This window comes from Camelus bactrianus, chromosome 27 (genome assembly GCF_048773025.1).
Source record: "Camelus bactrianus isolate YW-2024 breed Bactrian camel chromosome 27, ASM4877302v1, whole genome shotgun sequence".
NCBI lineage: Eukaryota > Metazoa > Chordata > Mammalia > Artiodactyla > Camelidae > Camelus > Camelus bactrianus.
Window position 1 is genome coordinate 10,892,693 of NC_133565.1, and position 27,999 is coordinate 10,920,691.

Consider the following 27,999-nt stretch of genomic DNA (forward strand, 5'->3'; position numbering starts at 1 on the left):
GGGTCGTAGTGAAGGAGTCGGCCGGAGAGGGGGCGGGGGGAAGCGGCTAGCGTTTCCTCCGCGGTCGCTGCCCGCGTCGCCGTCGGCGACGATCGCCTTCGTCCCGGAGCGCCAGGAGCCCAGAGCTGGCTGCGCGGCCGACCCCCGGCCCTGCCGCGCGTCGCGCAGCCGCGGCTCCTGCCTGCCGTTCCCCGCCGGGCTCCGGGTCCCGCTCCGCCGCCGCCGAGGTCGGGAGGGGGCGCGGAGGGCGGGGGCCACGCGCCGCGGCGAGCGCGGGGGCGGGAGGACCGGGGTGCGCGGCGCGGCGGGCTCGGCCTCCGGCTCGCCCTGCCTCCTCCCCCTCCCCGCGCGCCCGCGCACGCCGCTCCTCCTCCTCCCCTCCCCCTCCCCCTGCGCCCTCCTCCGCTCGGGGCCAGCGCGACGGCGGCGGCGGCGGCGGCGGCGGCGGCGGCGGCAGCAGCAGGAGCAGCCCCGGCTGCGGGTCGCGACGGCGGCGGGGCGCCCCCTCCCCCGTGCCGGGGCGCGGCGGAGGGATGTGGGGCTTTGCGGGAGGAAGGCTTTTCGGCATCTTCTCGGCCCCGGTGCTGGTGGCGGTGGTGTGCTGCGCCCAGAGGTAGGGTCGCGGGTGGCTTGACGGGAAGCGGGCCGGGCGGCGGGCAGCGCGCGCGGCTGTGCACGCCGGGCGCTGGCGGGTGAGCTGCCGCTTGACCCGGCTCTCTTTTGCCCCCCGCCTCCCCCGCAGCGTGAACGATCCCGGGAACATGTCCTTTGTGAAGGAGACGGTGGACAAGCTGTTGAAAGGCTACGACATTCGCCTAAGACCCGACTTTGGGGGTAAGTAGGGTGTGCGCGGCCGCTGCGGGAAGCGCGACCCGCCGCGCCGGCGGCCTGGGTGGAGGAGGGAGGCGGGGGCCGCTTCCGCTGAGCTGCGGCGCGGTGGGGAGGGGGGCCCTTCGCCTGCGCCCCCTCCTCGGGTAGCCCCCGTCCTCAGAGCCGCCCGCAGCCCGTGCCCGAGCCCGGCTGACCCTCGTGTCGTGCGCTTCCCGCAGGTCCCCCGGTCTGCGTGGGGATGAACATCGACATCGCCAGCATAGACATGGTTTCCGAAGTCAACATGGTGAGTGCCTGCCCTCCCCCGGGCTGCCCCCAAGCCCCTGCCCGGCCGTCTGGGCCCACCGGCGTCCACAGAACCGGGCCAGAGGCCTCCTCTGCCGGGCCGAGCTTGCCGGGCCCGCAGCGGGAGCGGCGCTCTTGGGCGCCGGCCTCCTGCTCGCGCGGCTCCCTCCGCCCGCCTCGGGTGCGCGGGGGGCGTCGTTGGCGTCGGAGCGGCGCGGAGGGCGCACCCTTCCTGCCATAGGAAGGGGTCCTGGGCTCCTGGGAGGCAGGGCTTTCGCCGCCGCCCTGGCGCTCGCAGCTCCGCCCGCGGTCTGCCCCCTGATCCCGGATGCCTGGGTGCCGTCTCGCCTGCTTAGCAACAGGCGCTGGGGAGCGGGGGAGGCGAGGAGAGTTGTGGGGGTGGCTCATGTTCTAGGAAAGAGGTGCTTTTGGGTTCCTGTGTCGTCTTTTGGAAAGAGATGCTGGCCGCTGGAGAGAACGATGGACGGTGGTCTGCGTGTTCCGGGGGGTCTCGGGTCAGTTTCCTTGGTGTCAGCGGCTTTTCCGAGGGCAAGCGCGTGGCAGTGGAGGCCGGACCCCACTCCGCCAGCCCCTGTCGGGGATGCTCACGGCCGGGGGCTCTGGGCGCTGGAGGGCCTGTGCGGCCAGCGGGCTCGCCCTGCCTAGAGAGTCGAAGGCTGGGGAACCGAGTGTCACTTGGGGCTCTGGTGATGCTCACGGGATTCAGTACTCTGACCTGTGGAAAGCGGAGGTCCGCGTCCCGAGGTGCGAAGTGGGTGTCGCGGGCTTTTTCGCTCAGGATCCTGTAGGACAGCAGGGACCCCTTTCATTTGTTAATTGAGCTGAAATACCCTGGGATTTGGAAACAGGTTTAATTTTCCGTTGAGTGACACTTTCTAAATTGTTAAGAATGAGCATTTGGAAACAGTATTTTTGGGAAGGAATCATTTTGCAACTTTTCCTTCCGAGATAACAGCACCGAGGATATAATGAGGCATGAGATAGAGCCGACAGATGTCTCAAGTCTGGTGAACGTCAGAGTCACAGGAGCAAACTTGTCTTACATGTGTGTTGCCAGGCTCTGATTCCCTTCCAGCGGTGTGGAGTGGAATCTTGGGGTCTCTGCATCGAAAACTAGCACTTCAGAGGATTTTGAAATAGGTATTTTGTAGACAGCATTTTGAGAAACATTGCAGTAACTTAGAAATGTGGATGTTTGCAAATGAACTAAGACTGCAATTTTCAATACAGTGTTTCACAAGACGTACTTAAAAGTATATACTACTGTGGATTTTGTAGGAAGAAGTCTGACTACGTGAAACTATTTTTTATCAATTTTTCACTCTTAACCCAAAGATTTTAAAATTATGTGTGATTTTAAAAAATACCTTTCTTTCATTGTGTATCACTCAGGACATTTATATACAAGGCTTCAAAATAATAAAATTGTTAGCAAGAAACACAGAAGGAATATGTCTATGTAAAAACATCATGTGTACTTACTTCTTTGTAGTTTTATAAAAATACTGTCAAAAGTATGTTTTTTATAATCATAAGGAAACAAAGTAAATATATTCAAGATCTACTCTGTAATCTGTGATTTTCTTAATTGGGAACTTCACATACTATAGAGAAGACAGTTTTTGTATGGAAGTTAATTGGATATTTAGTGGATTTTTATGTCAAAAATTATTGGATGTGAAACGAAGGAGAAAATATACTGATGTGGCGCTTTAAGAACTCTCTACAACAGTAAAACAACCAGGGGAATGAGGGGAATGTCTTGTTGCAGACCATGGCACATTTTCTTTGAATTAATTTTTAAACGTGTTGAGTTGTGTAGGCATCACGCTGATACTTAGCACCTTTAAAAACTTCATCAATAGTTGCCCAATTCATGCACTGTGAACTGAGGGGCCCCGATTTTCTCTGGACCCAATAACAGACAAATTGAAGATACAATAAAGATTATTGAATAATCTTTAAAGTGCACATCCCAAAGCCAATAATTATGCTAATGTAGACATAGTATACTTGTATGCGTTGTTTTTTTGCATTCTTAAGACGGTAATTTTTGTGGTTCCCTAAACATAGGTTTATTATAAACGAAAGTTAGGGGTTGATGGGATTGGAGGTTGGATACTGTTGGACAGATGGGCTGACTGGCATTTGAAAAATTTTCCACAAGTGGATTGGGAAACTCAGTCGCTAGAAAAATCTGATTTCCTGTAACTCATGATCAGGATCATAGCTCATGATCATACCTGTGATATCTGATCTATTTTATGTTAAAGGAACTGTGACTATAGCAATGGTTTAGTATTAGAGGTAACATTTTATAGGAAAAGGACGGAGAGTATGTGAGCATAAGGTTAAACCCGTTACTCAGTCATGTTGCTTAAAAACAAGAAATTATACTTATGAGCCCCCTTAATCACTTGTCACTAGTTGCACAAAACTAAGTGTTGTTAGGTTATGAGACTAAATAAGAATGATCTTGCTTTAAGGATGTTGTAGCTAGTAGCGGAGATATCTCAAGTAGTTGTAACAAAAGTAGGTAAGTTGACAAACAACAAGTTTATACTGTAGAGCACAGGGAACTGTATTCCATATCTTGTAGTAACTTACGGTTAAAAAGAATATGAAAATGAATACATGTATGTTCCTATATGACTGAAGTGTTGTGCTGTACACCAGAAACTGACACAGCATTGTAAACTGACTATACTTCAGTAAAAATACGTTAAAAAAAGCTAAATCAAAGTTAAAAAAAAAAAAAGACAAAAGTGGGTAAGTCCCAATAGAGGAACAAAAGAAAGGAGCAAGGCCAAAGAGAGAACGGGAAGGAGGAGGAGAGGGAGGCGATGAGGGCAGAGAGAGAGGGGTACTATATTGAGATTACTTCTGACAGGGAACGCATGTCCTCATGAAGGACATTAAGAAATGATCTTTAAGTTGGTTGGGTGAGTAGGGGAAATTAGAATTGTAACTGACACAGATGGAGGAGGATGGTCAGGGTTAGGGAAGAAATTGACAAAGCTCTGGATGGGTAATAAACAGGGTAAGAGATTGTGAAAGAGAGACTCATGGGACAAGAGTGGAGAAGCAGGTCGAGCCGCTGTTCGCCTGCCCTTCTCCGCCTGGCCAAGGGCTTCAGACGCTCACTTTCACACATTAAGGAGCCCATAAATATTTTTAAGCAGGTGACTGACATGATTGAAGATGTGGTTTAGGACAAATGTTTTTGCTAAGATGTCAATTTAGACAGAGGAGTGAGGAGGATGAGGTAGAAGATCCAAGTTTACAAGAGAATTAAAGAGAAATACTCACGCAATGCTGTTCTTTGACATTTTCTTCTTAAATTTTCATAGATATATTTTTGAAAACAGATTTAGTAAAGTAAGTAAAAATCTGCTAATATTTGAAATAAAAGTATGTAAAGTGTGTATCTCAAGGTGGGACAGATATGTGCTTGTTGGTGAGGATTTTGGGGTGAATGGAAAGAATACTGTTACTTTTCTCTTGAAACAATAATAAAGCAGTATCTTTACTAGTGGTGCATATAGTGCACCAAAGATGCCTCCAAAGAAAGCTTCTGACCTCAAAGAACTAAATGAATGGATACATTGTGTGCATCCATGTATATGTCATCACGCATTTAGTGCTTTGTATTGACAATCTAAGAACGGATTTTAGTATTTTAATATTTAACAGTATTTTGCTATGTTTCACTGATAATGGTGATAGTCTACATTTCCATTTTTCCTAATCTTCTGATTTTTCTTTTCATGCACTTATTTTTTTTTTAAATTAGCTGACTTGACAGCAATCAAATAAAAACCATTTTCTTTTACATAACTTCCCTTGTTCTCATAGGTCTTGTTTTAAAATTTCAGACAGTCTTTTAAAACTATGCATGGTTAAGTAATTATTGAGATTTAGTCTCCATATTTCTTCAAGTGAGATTGTAAAAGAACATGAAAGAACACGGTGTCTAACTGAAAACTTTTAGACGCATGTGTGATGATTCCGGTGCTTAGCACTGGTCCAAGTGTGTAATAAACACGTGTTGAATAGACAGATGGTGCGATGACTGAGTGGACAAAAATTATTGAAAATATAGGAAGCATAAGGAAATACTAAAAGTATAAAGCAATGAGAAAGTTTTAATTAAAAAATAATATTTTTACTGAGAGATAATGAAGTAGTCTTGTAACTCTTTAAAGACAAATTAATTAAAAAATAAAAACAATATTTTAAAGTACTCATGAGTTCTTTCTCATTTGAATTCTTCTAATAAGCCATTGTTTGATTCTTTAATTCAGAGGGAAGGTACACATAATTTTTATTTAATTAACTATAAAGTATTGAGGATATAAGACTAGACTCAAACTCTAGTGATACAAATACTGATTTTCTATGATTTAACTTGTACATTGTTATTACTTTATACTTAATGTATTAAAATTAGCTCCTAATGAAAATGTAACTGCAGGATTATTTTTGCCTGATTTCATGCATAAATTCTTGTCTTTTTTTTTGGGTGTGAGTTCACTTTAGATAACATAAAAAGTGTGTCTTTAGTTACTATGAGAGGTCCCTTATGCTTGTTGTATTGTATTCCTTTGTCATTTGTTGCATTTCTTCTTATAAAATCCACTGTTTTTTTTTTACGGTCTCCAAGTAAGATAAGTGTGGTACATCAGAACATAGTTTGAGCACATCTCAACAAGCAGCTTTGGCGTTGCATCCCTGTAAATCGGATGCAGTCTTACCCATGCACACACATCTAAACATTTGCACTCATTTTGTCTTTCCCCTTTTCAGAACAGTAGGAAAGAGGAGAGGGCTGTCTTGGCTAGAACGAGTTGGAATTAGCTGGAGAATTCAGCTTGGAGGCATTTTTGATCAAACTTATGGTCATCGGCTCCCCTCTGGGTTGCTCAGCCGTTAGTGAATGCTGAAGCAGTCCCCGGTCCAGCACCTGGCCAGGTGCTTGGGCAAAGGAGCTGAATCCCAGGAGTCCAGGGCATGTGCAGAGAAGAGCCTGATGGGATGGGGAGTTTGGGGTGCCGTTTCCAGGTTGACAGCAACATCTAGCCTTAGGCACGTCACTTAACACTTGGTAATTCAGTCCCAGGCTTCCCAGATGCCCTCGGCATCTCCGCAGAATTGCCAGAGCGTAGCACCCGGGGCTTATTAGCTTGACAGAAAACTGAGGTAAAGACACCCACATAGCCCCGGCCACACAAGCCCGTGTTAGAAAGCCGTCCTTAGCTGGTTTCTCCTCCAGGGGCTCTGGCAGCTCCGAGAGTCTGCATGCGAGTTGTTACGAGCATTTGAAAGGTTGGAAATGTGCTAATGCTCTTATTACCAAGTAAGCTGCGGGATGACTCAGCAGAGGGGAAAAAGTGCTTCTCTGACCCAGTTGGGTTTGGAAAACTGCTTACACGGAAGGCACTCCAGGGGTAAGGTCCAGCGAGCGCGCTGGCATTCGGTCCCAGGTTGCCGCGTTTGGGAGGTGAGGCTGGTTACTGAGGACACCGCTTTCCCCTGGCAGTGTGTTTTGTGCCTAAGTTATGATCAGGCCTCCGTGCTGGGGCGCTGGTAAGCAAGCGTGTAATGCTTCAGTTGGACGAGAACAGTCCCTTACGTAACACGCTCCTTATGAAGGGTGGTTTGTCTTTAATATTTGAAGGAATTGGTATGGAGAACGCAGAGGGAATGCTTTTTGTCTTTCCCCTCAGGGAAGTTATAAAGCTTCTGTTGCTACATCTCTTAAAAGATCTTTCTTATACATGTTGTCCTTTTGAGACTAACCTCTTCCTTGAGCCTGGGCCAGGCTCAGCGATCATGTGTTGTATTGCACATAGAAGTATTTGGTTTGAATTGATGGCACAAAGCTGTTTCTTTACATAGTAAAAACGTTATGATTTTTACCAGTAAAGCAGTATGAATTCAACATTTGACTTTGTACAGTCTGATGTCTGTAATAGTGTTTCTTTTCTTCCCTTGGTAACAGAACCTTCCTTTCTCCCATGGGTTCTGTGCTGGATCGTACATACCGTCATTGTGTTTTGAAGCCCACTAAACATTTGGTCTGAATAAATAAAGCTGGTTAACCATTCAGAATGTCTGAAATGTTTTGGGAACACATGTTGATGTGTAACTTAGGGAGATGACAGCTAACCAGAGTCTTCTGTCATTTTGCAAACCTGACAGTCAACTTGCTGAAGTAGATACTGGAGGTAGGTGGTCATCTCATCCCTATTTTTTGGGTGAGAAAAGAGTTTCAGGGACTTGGTCCTATTCCTTCCTTTTGTCTGCTCCGTATGCTGCGGGGCAGTGCAAACCACGCTCTGTGAGGGCCCCTGCGACTTTCACTGCTGCCCCACTTGAATATTCCTATTTTACTTTTTGAGGAACTTTTAGTCTCTCCTTGTAATGTTGCCAAAAGAGCGGCCCCCATCCCTGACGAGCCGAATAACCCAGAGACAAAGTCTTGGAGCTTAGAAGAAAAGCAGCCTTACTGCTTTGCCGGGCAAAGGGGCCTCGCAGCAGGCTGGGGCCTTCAGAACTGTGAGCCCCTCTTGGGGACGGGGACGGGTAACTGCACAGCCATCGCTCAAACAGCAAAGCATGGGTAACAATCAACAGAATTACTTTCTTCTCATAAGACTCAGAGTGGGGCATGGTGTCTCCAGGCGACCAGGTCTGTAGAGGCGAGTGGTTGTCACTCTTTCCATCTCTTTATCTTGTAAGCACCCAAGGCTTGGTCTTCTTTAATTCAGGCTATTTTGTAAGGTGACAGTCCCGTGACCTTCTCCTTGGAGAACGACTCAGAGACCTGGCATGATTATTACTTTCGATTATTGGAATAAAGTAGAAACAGATCAATAGCTTTAGTGTTAACAGTGGGCCTGGAGCTGTGAGTAGCAACCTGTCGGTCAGGTTTGTTGACCGTCCTAAGGGCGAGCATAAGGATAAGCCATCTGTTAGCCTAAGAGCAGCCATTTTATTAATTCTCCTTCAGCAACACTATCAAAGTACTAAATATGAGCCTGGTGTGCTTGTTTGCTTAGAATCTTTCTTCTGCATTTTTCTCCCCCTTAGACTGTAAGCTTCGTGAGCCAGGTCTGTGTCCGGGAGCAGCCCTTTGTGGTGCCTGATGGGGTCATTCTTCGTATATTTTCTTTCAACCAGTGTCTAATTATTCACTGGTTCAATGATTTTGGCTGAAAGAAAATGTATGAACAAAGAATGAATGAATGAATGAATGAATGAATGAATATATAAGTGCATGAATAAATAGGTAGCTTGCCAGTGAAATATTTTTATAGCCCAGAATTTCGGCTCATGACCAAGAAGAACCTTTTACAGGCTAAACATGTTGTATATGTTTTTTACTTTAGGGGACTTAATTTGATTTTCCTTTAGGAAATTTGGGTAATTGTACACAGTGTCATACCATCAGCTGTCAAGAATTCCGTAGCTGAGAGCTTCGACGCGAATTTCGAAGCAGAAAGGAGGGAGGTATTGCCTTGGTCCTGTGACGTGCGGCCTGTGTAAGGGTTAGTGTGGGTAATTTTGTTTTTTGAGACTTTCAAATTATTTTTTATTAGGTAATCATATTTCATAACAGCTGTCTAGGCATACAAATACGTATATACAGCTTTCTAACGTGTAAATAAAAGGTAGCAGTTTAGTATATCTGCTTGAATTCATATTCAAAACATTGCCAAAAATGTTTATTAAAAAAATCAGTAAAATTGTTTAACATGTTCTAAAAATTTTGCGGTGTGTGTATATAAACATTTTCAAGCTTGCTTTACCAAAAAAGAGTGCAATTTCTATCCAGGTGTTCATAGTGACTTTCAAAAGGAGTTTAAAAGGGGGAGGAAAGAAGGTGGCCTTGCCTGGTATTAACTAAGCATCGAGTGAGGCGCGCCTGCCGGTGCCTCGGGGCGCGCGGAGCTTACGTCTTACTGGGACTGTGTGTGGGTTGGGCTGTTCCATGCGACGGGGACGTTTCGATGGTCCTTATCCCGGATCCTTGGGGCTCTGCTGTCCCCTTCTAGCGGCTGCTCAGCGGTGCGGCTTGTTTGCCAGCTTTCCAGCCCCGGTCACGTCCGGGCCGCTTCTGCCAGCCGTGAAGAAGACTCTCGCGCTGCAGAATGTGGAAGACAAAGGCTACAGTCGGCCTCACCGCTTGGCAGTTTGCGCAGTCCCGTCAGTGCCAGGCAGAGCCAGCGCCCGGCCTGCGTGGCGGGGGATGTGAGGGCCCCGCACTCCCCGGGGGCCGGGGGCCTGCCTCAGGGAATAAGCGGTTCCCTCGTGGGGGCGTCTGTGGGGCCCGGAACATTAACCACGCTTTACACACGAGGATTCCTGTGAACTCGTCACAGAAAAAACATCTGAATTAGGGGAAGCGGTGTCATTTGCGTGGTCTAGACCAGGGGGTCCAACGGAGAGACCAAGGAGCCTCGTGTGGGGCTGGGGTGGTCGCAGGGCTCACGCAGCAAGCGTGCTCCGAGCACGTTTCTCATCGTTGGTGTGGTCGCTGCTCTGCCTTTCCAAGGCGGTGTGCACGCTAGGAAACGCACGGGGCAACTCAGTGTATGAGGATCAGGATTGAATGCGCTGCATCCATTTTATGGAGTGTTTTTTTCCTCCCCTCTGTTTTAAGAGGGGAAGGTAGTTATGTTTATTTACTTATTTATATTTGGAGGCGGAACTGGGGATTGAACCCATGACTCGGGCATGCTGAGCGCACGCCCTACCCCTGAGCTATGCCCTCCCCCTGAGCTATGCCCTCCCCCTGCGCTGTGTTCCTTTGATGCCCTTCAACATTCTGCGGATAATTCGTTGGTGTGAGGGTGTATTTGACTGTGCCATTGAATGAGTGTTCATTTCTCAGTTTTTCCTTTGTTTCGGCCCTGGGCACCAGAATTCCCTGTGAGAGTGGGATTTCCTGTGGTATGGGCTTTGTTGAAGGGAGTGCTGTTCTGGAGCAGGTCCGTACGTCTGTGGCCCATAATCAAAGTGTTTCCGCTCCAGCTATATCAGAGATTATGTTAAAGATGTAAAAATCGGTTTCTTTGCTGCAGGAATTATCAAACCCTTTAATATGCTAACGAGTTCTGTAAATCTTCGTGAGAGGGGTGAAGACGTTAACATTTAAAATTTATGTCTGGGGGTTTTTCTCTTTGGGAGGAGAAGGTGGACCTTGTTAACAGAAGTTTATTCACTGTTCATAAGGTCCATCATCCTTACTACTAACGAAGTTTCCTGTGGAACATTGTTTAGGAGATGGGGGCCTAACCCACTGAATTAGAATGATCTTTAATATGGAGTTCAAGTCCCCAGGAATGATGATAGCTGAGAAAATTATTGCATTAATAAAGCCTCTTTTGGGGACCATGTCCACAGCACAGAAGACACAATTTTGACTAAAAAAAAAAATCTACCAGTGCAAATGGGAATGGGTAATATTTTCTGAAAATGCAGATTAAGCCTCAATTATAGTTAGGTAAAAAACACAGAGATTTTCTCCTACAATAATACTCTGTGTCACGTTGAAGAAAGGCCTGTGAGTTTCAAGCCTCCTTGTGTTCTTGTTAAGTAGGACAAGACTAAATGATACAGAGACAGAGATGGTTGTGTTGAGCAAGGGAAAACGCAAGAAAGGCTATTGGGCCAACAGCAGTGGGTTAATTCTGAGAACAAAATACGGCTCCTTGAGGTGACTGGGCTTGACCAGCAGCTTCCAGATGGTGGCCTTGGAAGGCTGGAGTTCCTTCTTGGGGCTGTGGCAGTGAGAACGATGCTGCGTCCCACTAGGGAGGGTTGACGCCTGTCTTTGAATGTATTACATTGTGTAACCAGATATTTATTATAATCTGCAGTATGTGTTATGTATACTATATATTATGTAATTTAGTTGTCCCTACTTATCTGTGAAACAAGATTCTCTTTAAAAATAAGATTTTCTCAATTAAAAAAAGAGCAATTAAAAAAAAGATTTTCTTTGGTTGAAAGGTTTTCTCATCCCTGGGAGTAAGTCATCTCTAAAATTCCCCATATAAATGACCCTCTACAGTCCTACGAAGAGGTTATACGTGTCCATGGGTGGTCAGTGACAGCAGCCCGCAGGGCAGATACATTTTCTGGACTGTTCCAGAGCTGCAGGAATATTACACAGGGCAGCGCTTCTCAGCCCTGCAGAGGCCCCACGGGGGCGCTGGGCTTGGCTGGTGGTCATGGGTGAGTAAACCAGAGTCCATCCAGAAATGTAAAGAGACTCAGAAATGTTAATTGATTGTAAGGGTAGTAGGTTTCTTTTTTTGTTTGTTTGCTTGTTTGTTGTTTCTGGCATTTGGAAGCACAGAAAGCTGGTTTTTAAAAAGGAGAGTTTTCACTTTGGCACTACTGTGTGTCTGTAGACCCTTTTCTCCTGTGCTGTGCTTTGTTTATCATGAAGCTGTCTTGTCTCAAAGTCTGTCTAAAGATAGATGGGAGAGCTACTCTCTGAACTTGAGATGTTACTTTATTATAGTGAACTGTTAGGAATTTTTAATTATCTAGGTGATCTCAGTACTCCAGGCTGCTTTACCTTTAGAGACCAGAGCGTCAGAAACTTGCAGAGCAGTGAAAAGAGCTGGTTGTCAGAACACTCAGATCCCAGAAGGGTTTGCATTAACTTTGGCAAGTCATTCAGACTCAATGGTCCTCAGTCTGATCATCTTTTTAACAAGTATGTTAAGAATGGATTCTCTAAGCTGCCTTCTGGCTGAGTTCTCTGGTTTCTTAGGGTCTGTGAGCAGTTAGAAACATAAGGGACGTTCTGTTTGCCTTCCACTGACCACTGCTTCCTGTTGTTTGATGCTGCTTGGGGTTTAATTGGTGATCCAAGTGATGGTCAGCTGGCAGCTTGCAGCTTCATATTCAAAGCGTGGCCAGTGGGAAACTCAGGGCGCATCTTCCCAAGCTACCCGTGCTGTGCGCTTTGAGCTGGGGTGCGTTGTACAGGAACAGGGAGGCTGAAAGCCTGTACCCATGCTCATTAATTTTTGGATTTCACACACGGCGATGTTCACTTTTTTGGGGGTCTTAATTTAGCCTTACTAATTGATGAGTGAAAACTGTAATGGGCTGTTAAAATGCTCCTGTCATATCCAAAGCGTGACCTTTCCATTATCACCTAAGACACATAACTCAATCTAGCAATGTCAGTTAATGCTGCTGGATACCAAATTGTCCATATTCAGATTAAAAAAAAATGCTATGTGGATTTAATGCATGCAACAGTTTTGAAGCTTCTGGGGGTATTTCGGTGAGATAATTTTAATACTGTTTGAGTTCATAATCCAGTTGGCAAGGAGGAGGATGTGGGCTGAGTCACAGTCATGTGCACTGTGCTCTGAGTCCGATGGGGATGATAAGCCGACATTTAGTGAAGACAGTTTTAAGCGTAGACCTCCAAGGTGGTTGCATATTGTGGCATCTCTACAAAAAATGAAGTTTTACCACCGTCTACCTCTTTCTTGATCCTTCATCTCACTCAGAACGAAATGATTCTACATAAAATGAGAGCAAGTAAACCTGGGTGGATATAGGAATAAACCTTGGGGTCACCTGAGCTAGAAATTGCAAAATGAGATACGTAAACTTGTTTAATTTTGTTCTGAACGAGGCAAAACGTGGACATGCAAGTCATTATGTAATTAGGAAACGACCTGTTTAGGATGATACAAATCCAAGAGGAAAGAGTGACTCAAACTTGGATGTAATCCATGACCAAAAAAGTTACTAATGATTTCAAAGTGTTTGCTTCCTCTTTGTTTGCTGGAGGTGAAAAAGGGCTAATTATGGATTGTTGCATCTGGTTAGGAGAAATTGTAGCGCAGTCTAAAGACGGTAAATAAGTTATGCCTAGTGTAGCACTTTGAAACCGTGTGTCTGCAGTGGTAGCCTCACACGTAGATGCTTTTGAGATTAAAAAAAAAATGCTATGTGAATTTTCCCCCCTTTTTCTCTCCCAGAGCAATGGGCTATGGCAGGTGGTCTGAACCAGCAAAGTTCAGACATAAAAGTGGGAGACACTTTGTGCCAAGTGTCACTGATTTAGCACCTTGGGGAGCACCAGCTCCGAGGATCAGTGGGAGGGGGCGGGTCCTGGGCATCAGCTGGTTTACTGAGATGAAGGAGAAAAGGTCAAATGGGAGCGGGGGTCGATGTCCGTCACTGTCTCTCTGCTGCCCACCTGAATGAAATTTTCTCCCCTTAGGAGGTGAGAAGTGGGGGTTTTACCTACCAGTTTCCCTCTTCATTTATCCTTCAGGAATTTTGATGTTACAATTTAGATGCCCCCAAGCGCCAATTTGGTTCAGTGACTTTCCCCCTTTTATTATAGCTTTCCATTTTTAAAACTATTAAGGAAAAACCTTGTCTTCCCCAACATACTTCAGAGGAAAGTGGAATGAAATTTAAGGCTGACAGGAAAGCAGGCATCTATTAATTGACATCCAATTTCCTGATATGTCAACCTTTGCTGAAGACTGTACTGGATTATGCAATAACGTGCAAACAGAAAATTGGAATTTGCTCATGCTACAGTATTAATAGAAACTGTCATTTAATGAGAGGAAGCTCGCACATCACACATCAGCCTCAATATTACTGAACTATTTTCTGTGTGGTGTTTCTGCGTAAGTGTGAGTGTTTCTAGAACACACTTCGTTGAAGATTTTTTTGTTACTACCTACATTATGATAAAAATTACAATCATCACAGAACCCTGAAATATAAAAGAAAACATGGTAGAATTTCATCACACTGATAGTCGAACCTGCTGCAGTGGTAGAAAACGGGAGGGTAAGGGGCTGATTTTGTGAATATATGGGGCAAAGCACTGTTTCTAGTGCTTCGGAGTGAGGTGAACATCTAACTCACACTTACTCTAATGGGTTAGTCCAAAGTAAGCTGTGTACGTAGATTTTCAAAATTCCAGGCTTATCGAAGAAACTTGCATTTGTCAGTCAGCTCTGCAGCTAGTTGGAGAGAGGCCAAGCAATGAACTTTTCCTTTTTTATATTTCTCAAAATAACTGATATCACTTAATGATTCCTCTTGGCTTTCATAACTTGATCTTTTTGGTTGACCTGTTCATGTGCCGTCTCCTTCATTCTAAGCACTTGAGATTTAAGAGGTGACGTAACTGGTATGAAACTGCTCTCATAACCAAAAACAAAACAAAACAAAAAAACGCTCAGCATCGTACAACCAAATGACAGCAATTGGGACTTTATCATGTTTCTCCGGATCTGGCACACCTGGTCACACTTTGCCTCTGTCCCCCCAGCCTTGAAGCTCTGGCAAGCACTCCGTGCCACACGAAGGGGTCACAGAAACTCCCGAAGAGGGTGCCTGACTGAAGTCCAGGAGTGAGTGGGTCAAGGAGTATGTGGAGCGTGAATAGTCACCAGCCTGTTCTGATATGGGGGGCCCGTGGCAGCGAAGGTGGGGTCGAGGACAGGGTTGGTGCTGGGAGTGTTCCAAACAGGAGGAAGATGAAAAGCCCTAGATGGAGTGGAGGAGACTTCAGGGAGTTCTGGGTGGGATTAAAATAGCAAAAAAGTGTAAAATTGGTACAAGAAACTGGATTTTTGATTCCTTACATACTTGGGATACTGGGGCATTTGGCCACGTTTGACTGGAAAGTAGGTATATGACACTCTGTAGTGGGCAAAAGGAGATTAAATTGTTTACTTCTGCTCTTCTTCCATTTTCCTTTGAGAAACATGGAACCACTGAGGGCGGTTGAGTCCCTGAAGTGGCGCCCCCCACCCTCCTGGTGGCGGCCACCTCAGGTACAGACACCAAGGGGGTTTACCACCTGCCAGGAACTTGTGCTGAGGCCCCAGGTGTTTTCAGCGCTGCGGGTCTTCCCAGATGCCTGGATGCTCTTATCAGATGTGATGGGAGGCCGGCCAGCAGGGAGGAGAGCCCTTCAGTGAGAAGCAGTGCAGAAAGTCCCCCTCATGCGGCCGGGAGCTCGTAGAGGACCTCAGCACCCATGGAGCTTTCTGCGTAACACGTGGGACTCCGTGTTGACTCTCCGTGTTCTTTATCACTGGGTCAGGGCAGGCGTGTTCTCTGAAAAGAAGACCCTTGTAGCTGTGGAAGACAGGATGAGTTTCTGTTGGGAACACGGGTACTCACTGCATCTTAACTGCTTCCATAAAATTTAAGAAAAACCATTATTTGCCCACTAAGAAAATTTAGAATATATAGAAAAATACATTTCGTTGTATTTTTTTTTCCCATGCACATGTAACACGTATGGACTATTTTTGACACACTGTACATAAGTTACTATCATGCTTTTCTGTGTAGCTTTATGTTACAGGCACTTTCATGCTGTTCAACATATTCTACAGATCTTTTAAGCATTGTATGGTATTTCCTTGCATGGCTGAATAATATATTTTACTTAATATTTTCCTTTTGGCTATTTAGGCTACTTGCTCTGATTTGTTAGACTAAGTAGCATTTTGATGAATATCCTTGTAAATAGCATTTTGATGAATATCCTTTTGTGTAAATTATTATGTATTCTTTCCTTGAGAAACATTTCATTAAGTAGGATTACTGAATCGAATAGTATGAATATTTTTAAGGTGTTTGATGCACATAACCAAGTAGCTTTCATGAAAGGATCTCTTGATTTGGGCTCCCAATGATTTGTCTAAAAAATGTTTTATAGCTAATATTCTAGAATAAGTATTTTTTGGTGAATGGAAACAGAACTATAGCTCACAGACTATTAGAATTTAAAGCTAAAACTGAGTTCAACTCCAAAACCGTTCTTAACTTTACCATTACTCCAGTACAATCTCACCCAACAAGAAAAACATACAAAGAATTTGGCTTTCTACTAATATCGACTTCGTCTTAATTTCATATTTGGTATCCTGATATATGTGGAAGGCACAGCACAAGTTCACGTCACCGTTTTGGACAAATTAGAATTAATTCTAATTCCCCAAATAACTTTTACACTAGAATACTAGAATTTTCTCAGAAATCAGTCGTAGGAAGGTGGGAAAAAATTCATTGTTAGGGGCTTTGAAGTCACAGTTGACAGTTTTTATCTGGAGGCCCACAGTATCAGATTCTACCAGGACGTTTAAAATTCAATTTAGCCCTGTGTTGAATCTCAGTCCCTGAGCAGGCGGAGCCCCGAGTGTGGGGTTGTATGAGTAACATTTCAGGGGATTATTTTCCATAGAGTTCACGAGGAAAAAAATCAGATATTAAAAATGACCTGCAGTTTGGTCTATTGATGCAGAGAAAAAAAAATTAAGTGATCATTAACATTTAATTGAAAGGGGAGTTTAAATGAATTTGGACTTTCCCACATCGATTATGAGGTGAATGGATAACCATTTTTCCTCACCAGCCTGGTTTTTAATCTTGCCATCATGTCCAGAAATAGCGTCTTGGTGAAAGCCATTCAGAAACAACCTTGTATTTCCTCAAAATTTTCCCCTATGCCTGAGCTTTATTTTATCTTATTTTATTTTTCCTTACTTTATGTTAATCCATTCTGTTTTACTCTATTTTGCAGTACTTTATTTTATTTTTTTACATCAAGGTCACACATTTGACCAAAGAAGCCATTCTGCCTTTGAGAAGACTCTTTCCACTGATCCACCGGCCTTTCTTTCCCTTCCTTCTGTTCTGGCAGAAATTTCAGGTTCCTTCCTCCATAAGCACTGGTTCTGCGCTCATCCTAGACACCAGAGAAACCTGTTTCCCGTCTCTGCGGCCTTGTAACCTCAGCCTGCCCTTCACAGCCACGTGGGTCAGAGTGCCACGAGCCTACCCATGTCTCCCAGTCAATATCTTATTATTGACTCCTCTTGTCTTCACCACCCAGAGCATTCTCTCTCCCGATGGCCTCCATTCTCACGTCCCATCTTTCCTCGGAGTTACTGAAACCACAGTTCGTCTCCCGCAGAGGATTAGGGCAGGATGCAGGGGCCCCTGCCCCCTTGTGTCTTTTTCAGAGGAAGATGTTTCTCCTCCTGTCACAGTTCGCTCTTGCCATCTGAGCTCTGCACTTAGGGCCACAGTCCCTTTCTCCTTTGCAACGTGCCTTCCTCCGTTAGGCTCTTTCCTGTAGCCTTCCTCTGGGGGAGAGACAGTATCTGCATGCGAAAGAGACACTCCACGCCCTTCCCTTGACTCGGCTCCCCTACCTGTTGAATTCTTTTCCAGATTTTCCTTGACCATGTATTTCTGGATTCTATTTCTGGGATGAGTATCCTCACTGGCAGGTGCTGGGGACTGTGTGTGTGTAAAATGTGATCAGGGACCACTCTTGTATATCGTTTCATGCTTGGCTAGGCCTCCTGAATTGTGGTTTTCCACTGTGTCACTCAATCCTGAAAGATCATTTTCATCTCTTTCCTTATTCTCTTGTATTGTCTTGCCCAGTAATTTTGGTAATATATTGAAGATTCCTTCCCCCCACCCCATGACCCTAGTGTGGAGCCCTCAAATGCAGAGATCTGTGATCTGCCTTAAGTCTGCGAATCTCCTGTATTCTGGTTCTGCTTGCACAACGTGATCACTGTTCTCCCTGTCCTTTCCAGGATGGGAGCCCTTACTGGTTCCAGAATGTCTGCTGAGTATAGTAAAAGAGTTAATGCCCATCATGACAGGAATGCTAAGCTTCAGGACCCGCTCCGGGACCTGGGGGCAAAGTGCCTGTGGGCTGTGTCAGTGGACACCTGCTCAGCCCTGAGGGAAGAGAGTGAGGAGGAGATTTGGAGCTTCTCAGCACAAGTCAGAGCCTTTGCCATGGGGTTAGTAACAGGGGCAAGATTTAGGGTTCTTATGAGAAAGTTCAAGAACAAAAGAAATGATGATCTGGAGTATGCACTCTGAGCTGGGAGGGAGGGCAGGACACTGGGGCCCTCGCAGAGTCTAAGAGCTGGGTTCGTGGCAAAGCTCTTACCTTGATGAGGCCGATTGGCCCTAAGTTTATCCACCTTCAGTTTATTCTGATGTTCAGCACAATGTTAGCGTATTTATTTTTCTTTGCTCTTCTGTTGGTCTCAAATTGTTTCACCTGTAGGTTTCCTCCCATTGCCATGTTGTAGCTTCCTTTGCCTCCGTGTATTCCATACTGCCAGCCATAAATAGATGTGTTAACAATGAGTGTTGATAGCGATTCTGTTCTGATGGTGGAGATGGCCAGAGGCCGCAAAGGACCTCTTCTCTCCAAGGAAACCATCACTGTGAAGAAGGCTGTGGGCGAACGTGGAACCATTAAAAACCCTCATTAAAGGGAGCACACAGTGAGTGGTGAGGGCGTCCTTGTGGAACTGTGAGAGTCCGCAGGACACACGTCCGTGGACTTCTCTGGCCTCAAGTCATCACTCTTACCCTAGGTAACTGCATGGCTAACGAGGAGACTTGGAAGGAAGAGATGGAAAGAAAGAGTGGGTGTTTTGCTAGAGGCTCTTGGTCTGCTAGTTAAGTAACGGTGTTGTTGATTTTAAAAAAATCTTTAACAGCATGCTTTTCTATATAGAAAATTGTATTTCTTGGGAGGAGCAAGGATGCTTATCTAAGCTAAATGTTTGTTTTTAACATGTACTCTTTCTCCTTGCCAAGTACCAGTTAGAAGTCAGGTTAGGTCGCCTATCAGTACACTAGGGATAGAGAGAAAGTTTTCTGAGTGTGGTACAAGAGCATAGCTTTTATTCCCCCCAAAATAAAAATCTGTAATTAGCTAGAAATGGAACAGATTTGACAGTTTGAAACCTAGAGAAGTTGGGGGTGAGAGTCATGCTTTGACCAAATTTCATTTACTGGATCAACAGCAGCACAGACCACTCAAGGAAGGTGGTCATGAGTTGGATACCTCAATGAGTTTTTTTCAAGGAGCTTTTAGATTATTGGGATATGATGAAAATTAGGAGCCAAACATAAAATTCCAAATTTGGAGGAGGAGGTGGAGAGGTGGTTAGTTTAAGATCCTTTCTCTCATGACCTTCCAAGCTTCTAGAGCTATTTTACACTGAAGGGAACCTGATCACTGCTCTGTTATTGCCGTTGGGCCTGGTTCCAGGAGTTGGAAGCCATAGACTTTGGAACAGTGCACCTTTCCAGCTGCAATTGTTCTGGATACATTCTGGTACATTTCTGGTTTGAATTTCCACATTGTTGCCAGTGTTATCAGTTGATATTTAAAAGGTTATTACGATATTTTAAATATTTGATTAACATGAGTTGTAAACTGTGGTTTGTTAAGGAAAGAAAGGAAGGAATCCCATGAATTCTAGATAGTTTTATCACTTTTTCAAATTTGCTAAAACGAAAAATACAAATGCTCAGATTTTGGAGAACTCTTACAGAAATGCATTATGTAAGTCTGAACCTTAGTAGTTCATGAATCTTCCATAACCTAGAAGGATTTCGAAAAACTAGAGATTTCATATTCCCAGCTGCTAGTTACATTTTATAATACATAATTTTAAAGGGAAAAAAGAGCCATATGCTTCATCATTCTGTGTTGAATTTAAGAAAAAAAAATTGATCTATTGTAGTGAAGTCTGAAAATAAGTAAGTTTCAGAAAAGTTTTATAATTCATAATATTCCTGAGCTTCAGTACGTTCTTAGCAAAAGCCTTCTTTCCTTTTTCAGCCACTCTGAGCAACATTATTTTTGGCCTCTTCATGTTTCTAGCCCACCTGACAGGTGTCCATAGGTCACATCTCTGGCAGTTCCCTGCCATTCATGAGGTAAGCATTTCATGAAATTCTATTTCCTTAACTCAAGAGAGCCATTCAACTCTAAGACAGCTCCTTATGTTAACTTTTTTCCTCATAATCCACAGTAGCTTATTTAAATCTGCTGTAAATTCCACATTTTAGTTAATCCTGAATTCACTTGTCTCTGTGTTCAGCCTGCCTCTGATTATGTAATTGGGCATGCTGCAAAGATAGGTACCACTCCAGCTGGTCCCTCCACTGGGTACAAAGCAGAGCAATTTTTAACAGCATCATGTATATTTTTCATAAGGAAATAAGTTGACATTCCCATTTTGTCATGTAGTTTCCCAGTCTAGGTTGGAAGTTGCTGTTCTCTGAGCAGTTTCATCTAGAAAACATTTGAAGAGTGGTGTCGAGGCCGTCAGGGGGGCCTCAGGCGTAGGGTTCTGCTGCTAATTGAGGGCTTGGGTTGGGTGGAAAATCAACAGCCACCGATGATTGAAAACCTCATTTTAGCAAGTAGTTTCAACTTCTTCTTTCACTGGACCTCTTCCAGTTTTGCTGACAAGTAGCAAAATGGACTGATTTTGAATTCTAGCTCCTTTTATTTCCTTGCCTTCTTTCTGGTGGAGGTGCTAATAAGCAAGAATGCAACTAAAAGACATGAAAACAGAAGGGAAGAATTGAGTGAAACTTGTTTAAAAACCTCTAAACAGATTTCTAATTCCAGCCAAGATGGAGCAGCCTTGTTCCTCCTAGTCTTCCTTCTTAGCAACTGAAAACCCTGGTCATGACACAAAAGGCAAACACAGAAAAGTTCTGAAGGTTGAAAGAAGGTCTTGCGCATGGACCTCAGGACATGGGCAGTGGATTGGTGTTGAGTCCCCTAGGTTTTTTTTTTTGCCTTTCATGTATTCCAGAGAGTGGATTGGAAAGTCTGCTGCCAACAAATCAGACAGAGAAAATAAATTCCAAAAATGCTTCTTAGACAAACGATCAGGAAAAGGATGGCCTAAGAGAAACAGAAACCTTTTGATAATACCTACCCTCGTTCAGACAAATACTAGTAAAAAACCACATACCCTCCCTCTCCACGGTGCCAGCAGGGTCAAACTGGGGGTAGCCATCCACCCACTGCCCAGTAAAACAGGTGGCTGTGCTGCTTGGAGGAAGAAGAACTGAACATCGCCGCTATCAACGGGGTGTGATTGACATTTCAGGAACACTTTATGCAACAACAGAATACACTTTCTTTTCAAGTGCCCACAGAGCATTGCCCAGTGTAAATCATGTTCTGAGTCATGAGACAAACCTCAGCATATTTAAAGGCATTCACATCATGCAGTGTACGTTTTCTAACCATAATGGAATCAAAGTAAAAATCAGTGCAGGAAAACAACAGGAAAATCTCCAAATACTTGGAAATTGAACAATAAACTTTTAAATAATCCAGGAGTCCAAGAGGATGTCTCAAAGGAGATAAAATACATAATAATGGGTGAAAAAAAATGCAGCATATCAAAATGTTTGGAACACAGTTAAAGCAGTGCTGAAATAGAAAGTTATAACAATAAGTGCTTACATTAAAGAAAGAAGGGCTCTCAAATCTAAGCCTTAAAAGCAAGAAAAGGCAGATCAAAATAAGCCCAAACCAAGGAGATGTGAGGATATTGTAAAGACAAGAGCAGAAATAAATGAAATTGAAAACAAGAGAACAGCAGAGAAAAATTAATCAAATAAAAGGTTGGATTAAAAAAATTAATTAAATTGATAAATCTTGGACAAGAATAACAAGAAAACACAAATTACCTGTATCAGGAATTAAGTGGGAGTTATCATTATACATCCTGCACTCATTTAATGGAAAATAAGGGAATAGTACAAACAGCTTTCTTTGCACGTATAAATTTAACAACCTAGGAAAAAAAGACCAGTTTCTTAAAAATCATAAATTATTAAAACATACCCCAAATGAATTAGATAATCTGCACATTCCATTAATGTCTAAAGAAATTGAATTTGTAATTAGAGGTTCCCAAACAAGAAACCTCTGGGCCCAAATAATTTCACTGTAGAATTCTATAGTACATTTAAAGAAGAACTAAATACCAGTAGTACACAATCTCCTCTGGAAAACAGAAGAGGAGAGAACAGGTCCTGACTCATTTTGTAAAGCCATGATTGCCCTGATACCAAGCCAGGGAAATACAGCACAGAGAGGGAAAGTAAAGAACAGAATCTCTCAAGAACATTGGCACAGAAATCTTGAACGAAATGCTTGCACATCAAATCCAGCAGTGTATGACAGGAGTTCTACACCACGGCCAAGTGTCATTTATTCTAGGCATATAAGGCTGGCTCAGTAATCAAAAATCAATACCATGTCAATAAGCTAAATGGAAAAAAAAAACATATAAAATTGACATGTTATATCAATAGAGACACAAAAGACACCAGAGAAATACAATACTCATTCATGCTAAAAACGTTCAGCAGACTAAAAATAGATAATTTCTTTAACCTATAAAGAGAATCTACAAAAAATCTGTAGCTGTCATCATGTTTAATACTGAATGACTGAATCTTCCTCCCCAAATCAGGAATGAGACAAAAATGTCCGTCCACTCTCACCTTTCTTATTCTAGCCACTTCAGTAAAGCAAGAAAGAAAAGAAAAGGCATATAGGAAGAAACATATTCTTGTTACTAGATGACACCATTATCTATGTAGAAAATCTCAAGGAATATACATAAAAAATCCTGAAACTAGTAAGTGAATTCAGCAAGGTTGTAGGATATGAGGCCACGAAAGTCAGTCGTATATCCATATAGTAATAGCAAACATGGAAACTGGGATTAAAATAAAAACACAGTAAGTCAAAATCACTCCAAGAAAATGAAACATTTAAGCATAAACTTAATAAAACAGGCAAAGATCCTATGTGCTAAAAATTACCAGATACTGATGAAAGAACTGAAAGATCTAAGTAAGTGGGGGAATACATTATTTGATAAATTGGAAGACTCATCATAGGAAGACGTTGGTTCAAACTGATGTGTAGGTTTTATATTTTTCCTATCAGAATCCCAGAAGGATTTTTGTAGACATAGACGAACTTACTCTGAACCATATACGAAAGGCACAGGTGTAAGTAGAGCTAAATAAAATTATCTTCGGGTGGGAGAGGGTGTAGCTCCAGTGGTAGAGCACATGGTTATTGTGCACAAGGTCCTGGGTTCAATCCCCAGTACCTCCTCCAAAAATAAATAAGTAAACCTGATTATGACCCCCCCCCAAATTTTAAAAAATTATCTTCAAAAATGAAGAAGACAGTGGGAGGGAAGACTATACAGTGATTATGTTTACTCTGTAAGCACAAGTCAGTGGGTTTTGGTGGCAGGAGAGGCATAAAGATCAGAGGAATAGAACAGTGAGTCCAGAAATAGACCCACACGCGCACCCATACATTTTTAACAGGGACTCAAAAGCAAGTTGGTGGAAGAAAGATGATCTTTTCAACAGTGGTGATGGAGCAAATGAACTTTGACCTAAACCTCAGACATACATAAAAATTCACATAAAATGGACTTTAGAAGAACACATAGAACATCCTTAGGCTCTGGGGTGAGGGGAGGAGTTCTTAGACTTCACACCAAAAGCATGATTCATAAAAGGAAAAATACTGATAAACTGGACCTCACCAAAATTAAACCATTTGCTCTGCAAAAAGATTCTGTGAAGAAGATGGAAGGACAAGCTACATATGCAGAAAATGTCTGCAAGCCATGTATTTGGCAGAAGACTTGGCTCTAGAGGATATAAATTAGAAGTTAGAAAACAAATAAGCCATAAGATAAGCACGTGAAAAGATGTTCAACGTTTAAACACCTATCAGGATGGCTATAATTTTAAAAATAAGTGACAAGATCCAATACTGGCTAGCACATATGGCCATCCGAGTCACTCATACTGTTCCTGAGTCCAAGCTCATACTGCTCACCGCACAACAGGCCAATAAACTGAGAGACAAGTTGTTGGGGCTAGAAAATAGCGATTTTATTTGGAAAGCTAGCAGGCTGAGATGATGATGATGGACTAGTGTCCAAAGAATCATCTTCCCCAAGTCAGAATTCAGGCTCCTTTTATACTGAAAAGGGGAGGGAACATGACTGGTTGTTGCAAACTTCTTGGTGCCGGAATCCTTTGTTCGTCCTGCTGTCCACATGGGTCAGGTCACGGTGTCCCTGCAAACCTCCAACAGGACAAATGTTCTTCTCTGTTCTGCTACATTTTCTCTCTATATGAATGGAAATGTGTTACACCCTTAAAGGTCAGAGCCTCCAGAACGGGCTCTCCTGTCTTTTTCAGGCTCTAGGCAACATTCTTATACAAAAGTTGCGAAACCAGCTTGACTAAGCACAGGAAACAGAGCACAGGGTTAAAGCTAAAGAAACAGATCTAATAATGAAGTCAGGTTTGTTCTTTCCTTTTAGAATTCCCCACTGCCAGTGTCTACTCCACAATCTTGTGGGAAAAGAGGCAACAACTGTATTGGCTACTTCCTTCTGAACAGGGCCGTTGAGGGGGTGACCATGGCATGGAATTGATCAGCCTTGGGCAGGGAACTTTCCATAGAATCTTTAGTCATTGGTACAATCCTCTTTCTTTCTTCATCTACAACTTCTTAAACCTGATGAAAATCCATTAGTACTTTGTTGAACTTGGGATTTTTGTTCCAGTTCCCAATACATATCTGTTAATTTTACCTTTCCAGCTGGGCTGTAATTACCTAGATTCCTGTGCTGTTTATTTGGATAAGATTAACAAATAGGTTAGCCCTTCTCCAGCTACAATGAAATTATAATCTCAGTGCTTATCTTTTTGAAAGAGCAGCCTTAATTGTAAGGGTTCACAATTCCGTTGCTCCCCTGGGCCTCACAGGAGTTGGGTCATTTGCTGATGACAGCGGTGCTGCTTTAGAACAAGTGTGATGGATCCATAGCTTTACCCCAGCCAACCTGACAGATGAGGGGATGGTAGGTAATACTGCGTGTGGTCCTGTCCACTTTGCAGTCAGCTGATGCTCAGGTCTTAAGCAGGACTTGGTCTCTGGGTCAGAAAGGATGTCAGGCTACTTCAGTTGGACAGGCAGACCTGTTGGAGGCAAACTCATGAACAGAGGTTAGTAGGGTGCCCAAATTTTAACATAATTGGCAACTGCTAGGTCTTTTTGAGCATTTAGAGATTTTCCTGCCTGGGGAAGACACCTGAAATGGCCTGCCATTCAGTATTTCAAAGGGGCTTAATTTTAGCCTGCTTCTGGGAGCCACTCTGATACATCGTAGGACAACTGGCAAGGTCTAACTAATCCCAAGTTAAATTAGTCTCTGGCCATATTTGAGCAATACTCCTCTTTAAGGTATGATTCGTTTTCTTGGTTTTCCCTGTTGACCGTGGTCTCCGGGATGAGTGTAGTTTCCAGTTAACTTGCACTACTTCAGACCCTTGCTGGGCTCTGCTGGAGACAAAGGCGGGCCTGTTGTCGCTCTGGAGGGTGTCAGGCACCCCGCAGATCGGGGGTGATTTCCCTAAGGAGGGCCTGAACCACCTGGGAGGCTCTTTCTGTCTGGGTGGGATATGCCTCCACCTCTCTTGAAAAAGTGTCCACACACCAGTAGCAGGTACCTGAAACTTCCTGCAGCTCCAGGCATTTGAGTAAACTCCATTTGCCCCTCCTCTGCGGGGCAGGCTCCTCTGTGTGGAGTCCCCATCTGGGGGCGTCTGACGGCAGTCTTTGGGTTATTTTTAGCACAAATCTTGCAACTCTGAGCGACTGGCTGGATGGTCTTAGTGGGTTAGGCCCTACTGTGTACTTCTGGATCCGTCGTACGGTGGCAGCTCTCCCGTAACGGGTCCCGGTATGAACGTGCCGCAGCATGGTGCCCAGGAGACCCTCGGGGAGCAAGGCAGGTCCTAGTGCACTGCGTTTCCAGCCAGGTGAGCTGTGGTCAAGAGTGAAGCCCCACTCTTTGCCTTCTCTCTGTCCTTTTCTGAATACACCAGCTGGTGTCATGACAAGTCAGTCTGTGGGAAAAGTGATCCTCTCATGACTTGGTGTTTGCCCTGGCAAATCATCCGCCTACTGGAGTAAAAGTCCTTCAGCCAATGTTAAGTTCCCAAGGTCTCTAGCCTTGGAATTCCCCAAACAAGGTAGGGGAATTCTTCAGTTCTTGAGACAGGGCCGTCCAAGCCGTCCAAGCTGGCCGGCCTGTGTCTCTGGATCCTGCCATTCAGAAGCAAATAGTTGCTGTGATTCTTCTGCAATAGGAATGCAGGGAAAAAAGCATCTTTTCAAGCCCCAAACTGAGAACCAGCCATATTTCCTGGCATAGTTGTGAGCATAGGGTGTCGTTTAGGCACCGAAGAGTGTAAGTCGTGGACAACTTCATTAATAGCCTTCAAGTCTTGGACAGAGCGGTCTTCTGCTGAGTTTGGCTTTTTGATCAGAATAGGGGTCGTAGACGGGGACCGACAAGGTGTAGTCAGTCCTGGTTTCAAAAAATTTTCGAGAATTGGAATTCCCTTTTGGGCCTCTTGCATCAGAGGATACTATTTTAGATTAAGTGTCCTAACATCCTTTTTTATTGGGTTATGGCCATGTGTTTTTGGCCTTCCCTGGCGTGCCATCCGCCTGCACTTCTGGCCTCACTTTTCCTAGACCTCCCGAGGGGAGGAGCACCGTCTCCTTTTCTGCGGTTTCCATGGGCGCCAACTGTAGACTTAAGCATGTTCTGGTGGGACCCTGATGTCAAGCTGCTCTGATGAAGAAGTTATCTGAGCATTCAGCTGGTGAAGGACAGTCCCCAAAGAGCAACTGGGCACCAAGGCAGATGTGCGAAACTGTGTTTTCAGGTTGAGGCCCCCAGTCAGCACTGCGGAGGTTGTAAGAAGGAATGCTTTTGTATTTCTCCGGAGAGTCTTGTGATCAGAATGGTCTGGCATGCTTTCCATGCCACTTCGGTGTTTACCACGGAGTACGTTTTCCTCGCATCCGTCAGAAGGTCAGTCAGCTCCTTCCCACTGTCCGTTTTACCCAGGGTTTCTGTGAGGAAATTGGAATTGGGGGCTGAAGTCCAAGGGAGCCCCCAGGCCTCTTTACTCATGAGTGTTACTCTCTTTCTACCATGTGAGAGGCTCCAGTCTTTCTTTTATTATTTTCCTAGATCAGACTCATCATTAGGTAAAATGTATACGCTGAGGGGTACCAACCGTAGAACTGTGTATCAAATAAATGGCACCTCGTAGGCAAAGGATTGATACAAAAAGCCACCTAAAGGAGGCCCTAACATTAGTCCAAGGCCAGGAAAACGTCTCAAGACATCCCAATACTTGAGCCACGTTATTTGGAAAAGGCTTTGCAAGGATGGAAGATGCAATTACTGCTGCTTCCATTACTCTCGCTAGAAAACACATAGCAGTAAACACTGGTCCTGCCGAAACTGGGTCCAATACACCAAAGAGAACTGTAACTCCTCCTGAGACACACATGAATTTTGCTACAAACATAAATTTTGCTCCAATATGTACAAGGTATTTTCCAAATACCAAAGATTCCAGAAGTTACAAAACAAACAAACCCCCATAATGTCCAAAGATTATACCAGTAACTGTATTGCTGGCTTCTTTCTTTTCAGCCTTCTTGGGAAAAAAGGGTCCAAGGATGGAATAGCGCATCATGGAACCTAAGTTAATGGGAGCTGCTGGCATCAGTACAAACCTCTGTGCTGCCTGGGTGTCTCCCTTGCATTTCCTGGAGGGTTATCACCTCTTGATTTGCAAGACTGGGGCAGATCCTAGGAGCATTTAGCATCCTACTGTGACCAAGTTTCCAAAAACCAGAAGCCACTTCCTTATATGTGGCATCTTGTCACAGAGCAGGCCCAGTGGGGGTGAGGAGCCAGTGCAGGACAGGGCCAAGTCCGGGAAGGCCAGTCCCGCATATCCAGCTGGTAAATTAAACTCCGAAACAGAGAGGGGCGGCGTAGGACCAAGGAAGCCGAAGCATGAGCTGGGTGGGGTGATGATGAAGGACGTAAG

The 27,999-nt window shown here is 44.3% G+C and overlaps 1 protein-coding gene across 1 annotated transcript in view; it reads left to right on the forward strand.

Moving 5' to 3' along the window:
• Positions 1-367: 367 nt before the first annotated feature.
• Positions 368-27,999, forward strand: part of GABRB3 (gamma-aminobutyric acid type A receptor subunit beta3) — a 223,636-nt gene continuing 196,004 nt past the window's right edge. Inside the window, exons 1-3 of the mRNA XM_074354007.1 lie at positions 368-613; positions 743-834; positions 1,050-1,117. Coding sequence (XP_074210108.1) covers positions 534-613; positions 743-834; positions 1,050-1,117 — 240 coding nt within the window. The 5' untranslated portion in view covers positions 368-533. The remainder of the gene's footprint in view (positions 614-742; positions 835-1,049; positions 1,118-27,999) is intronic.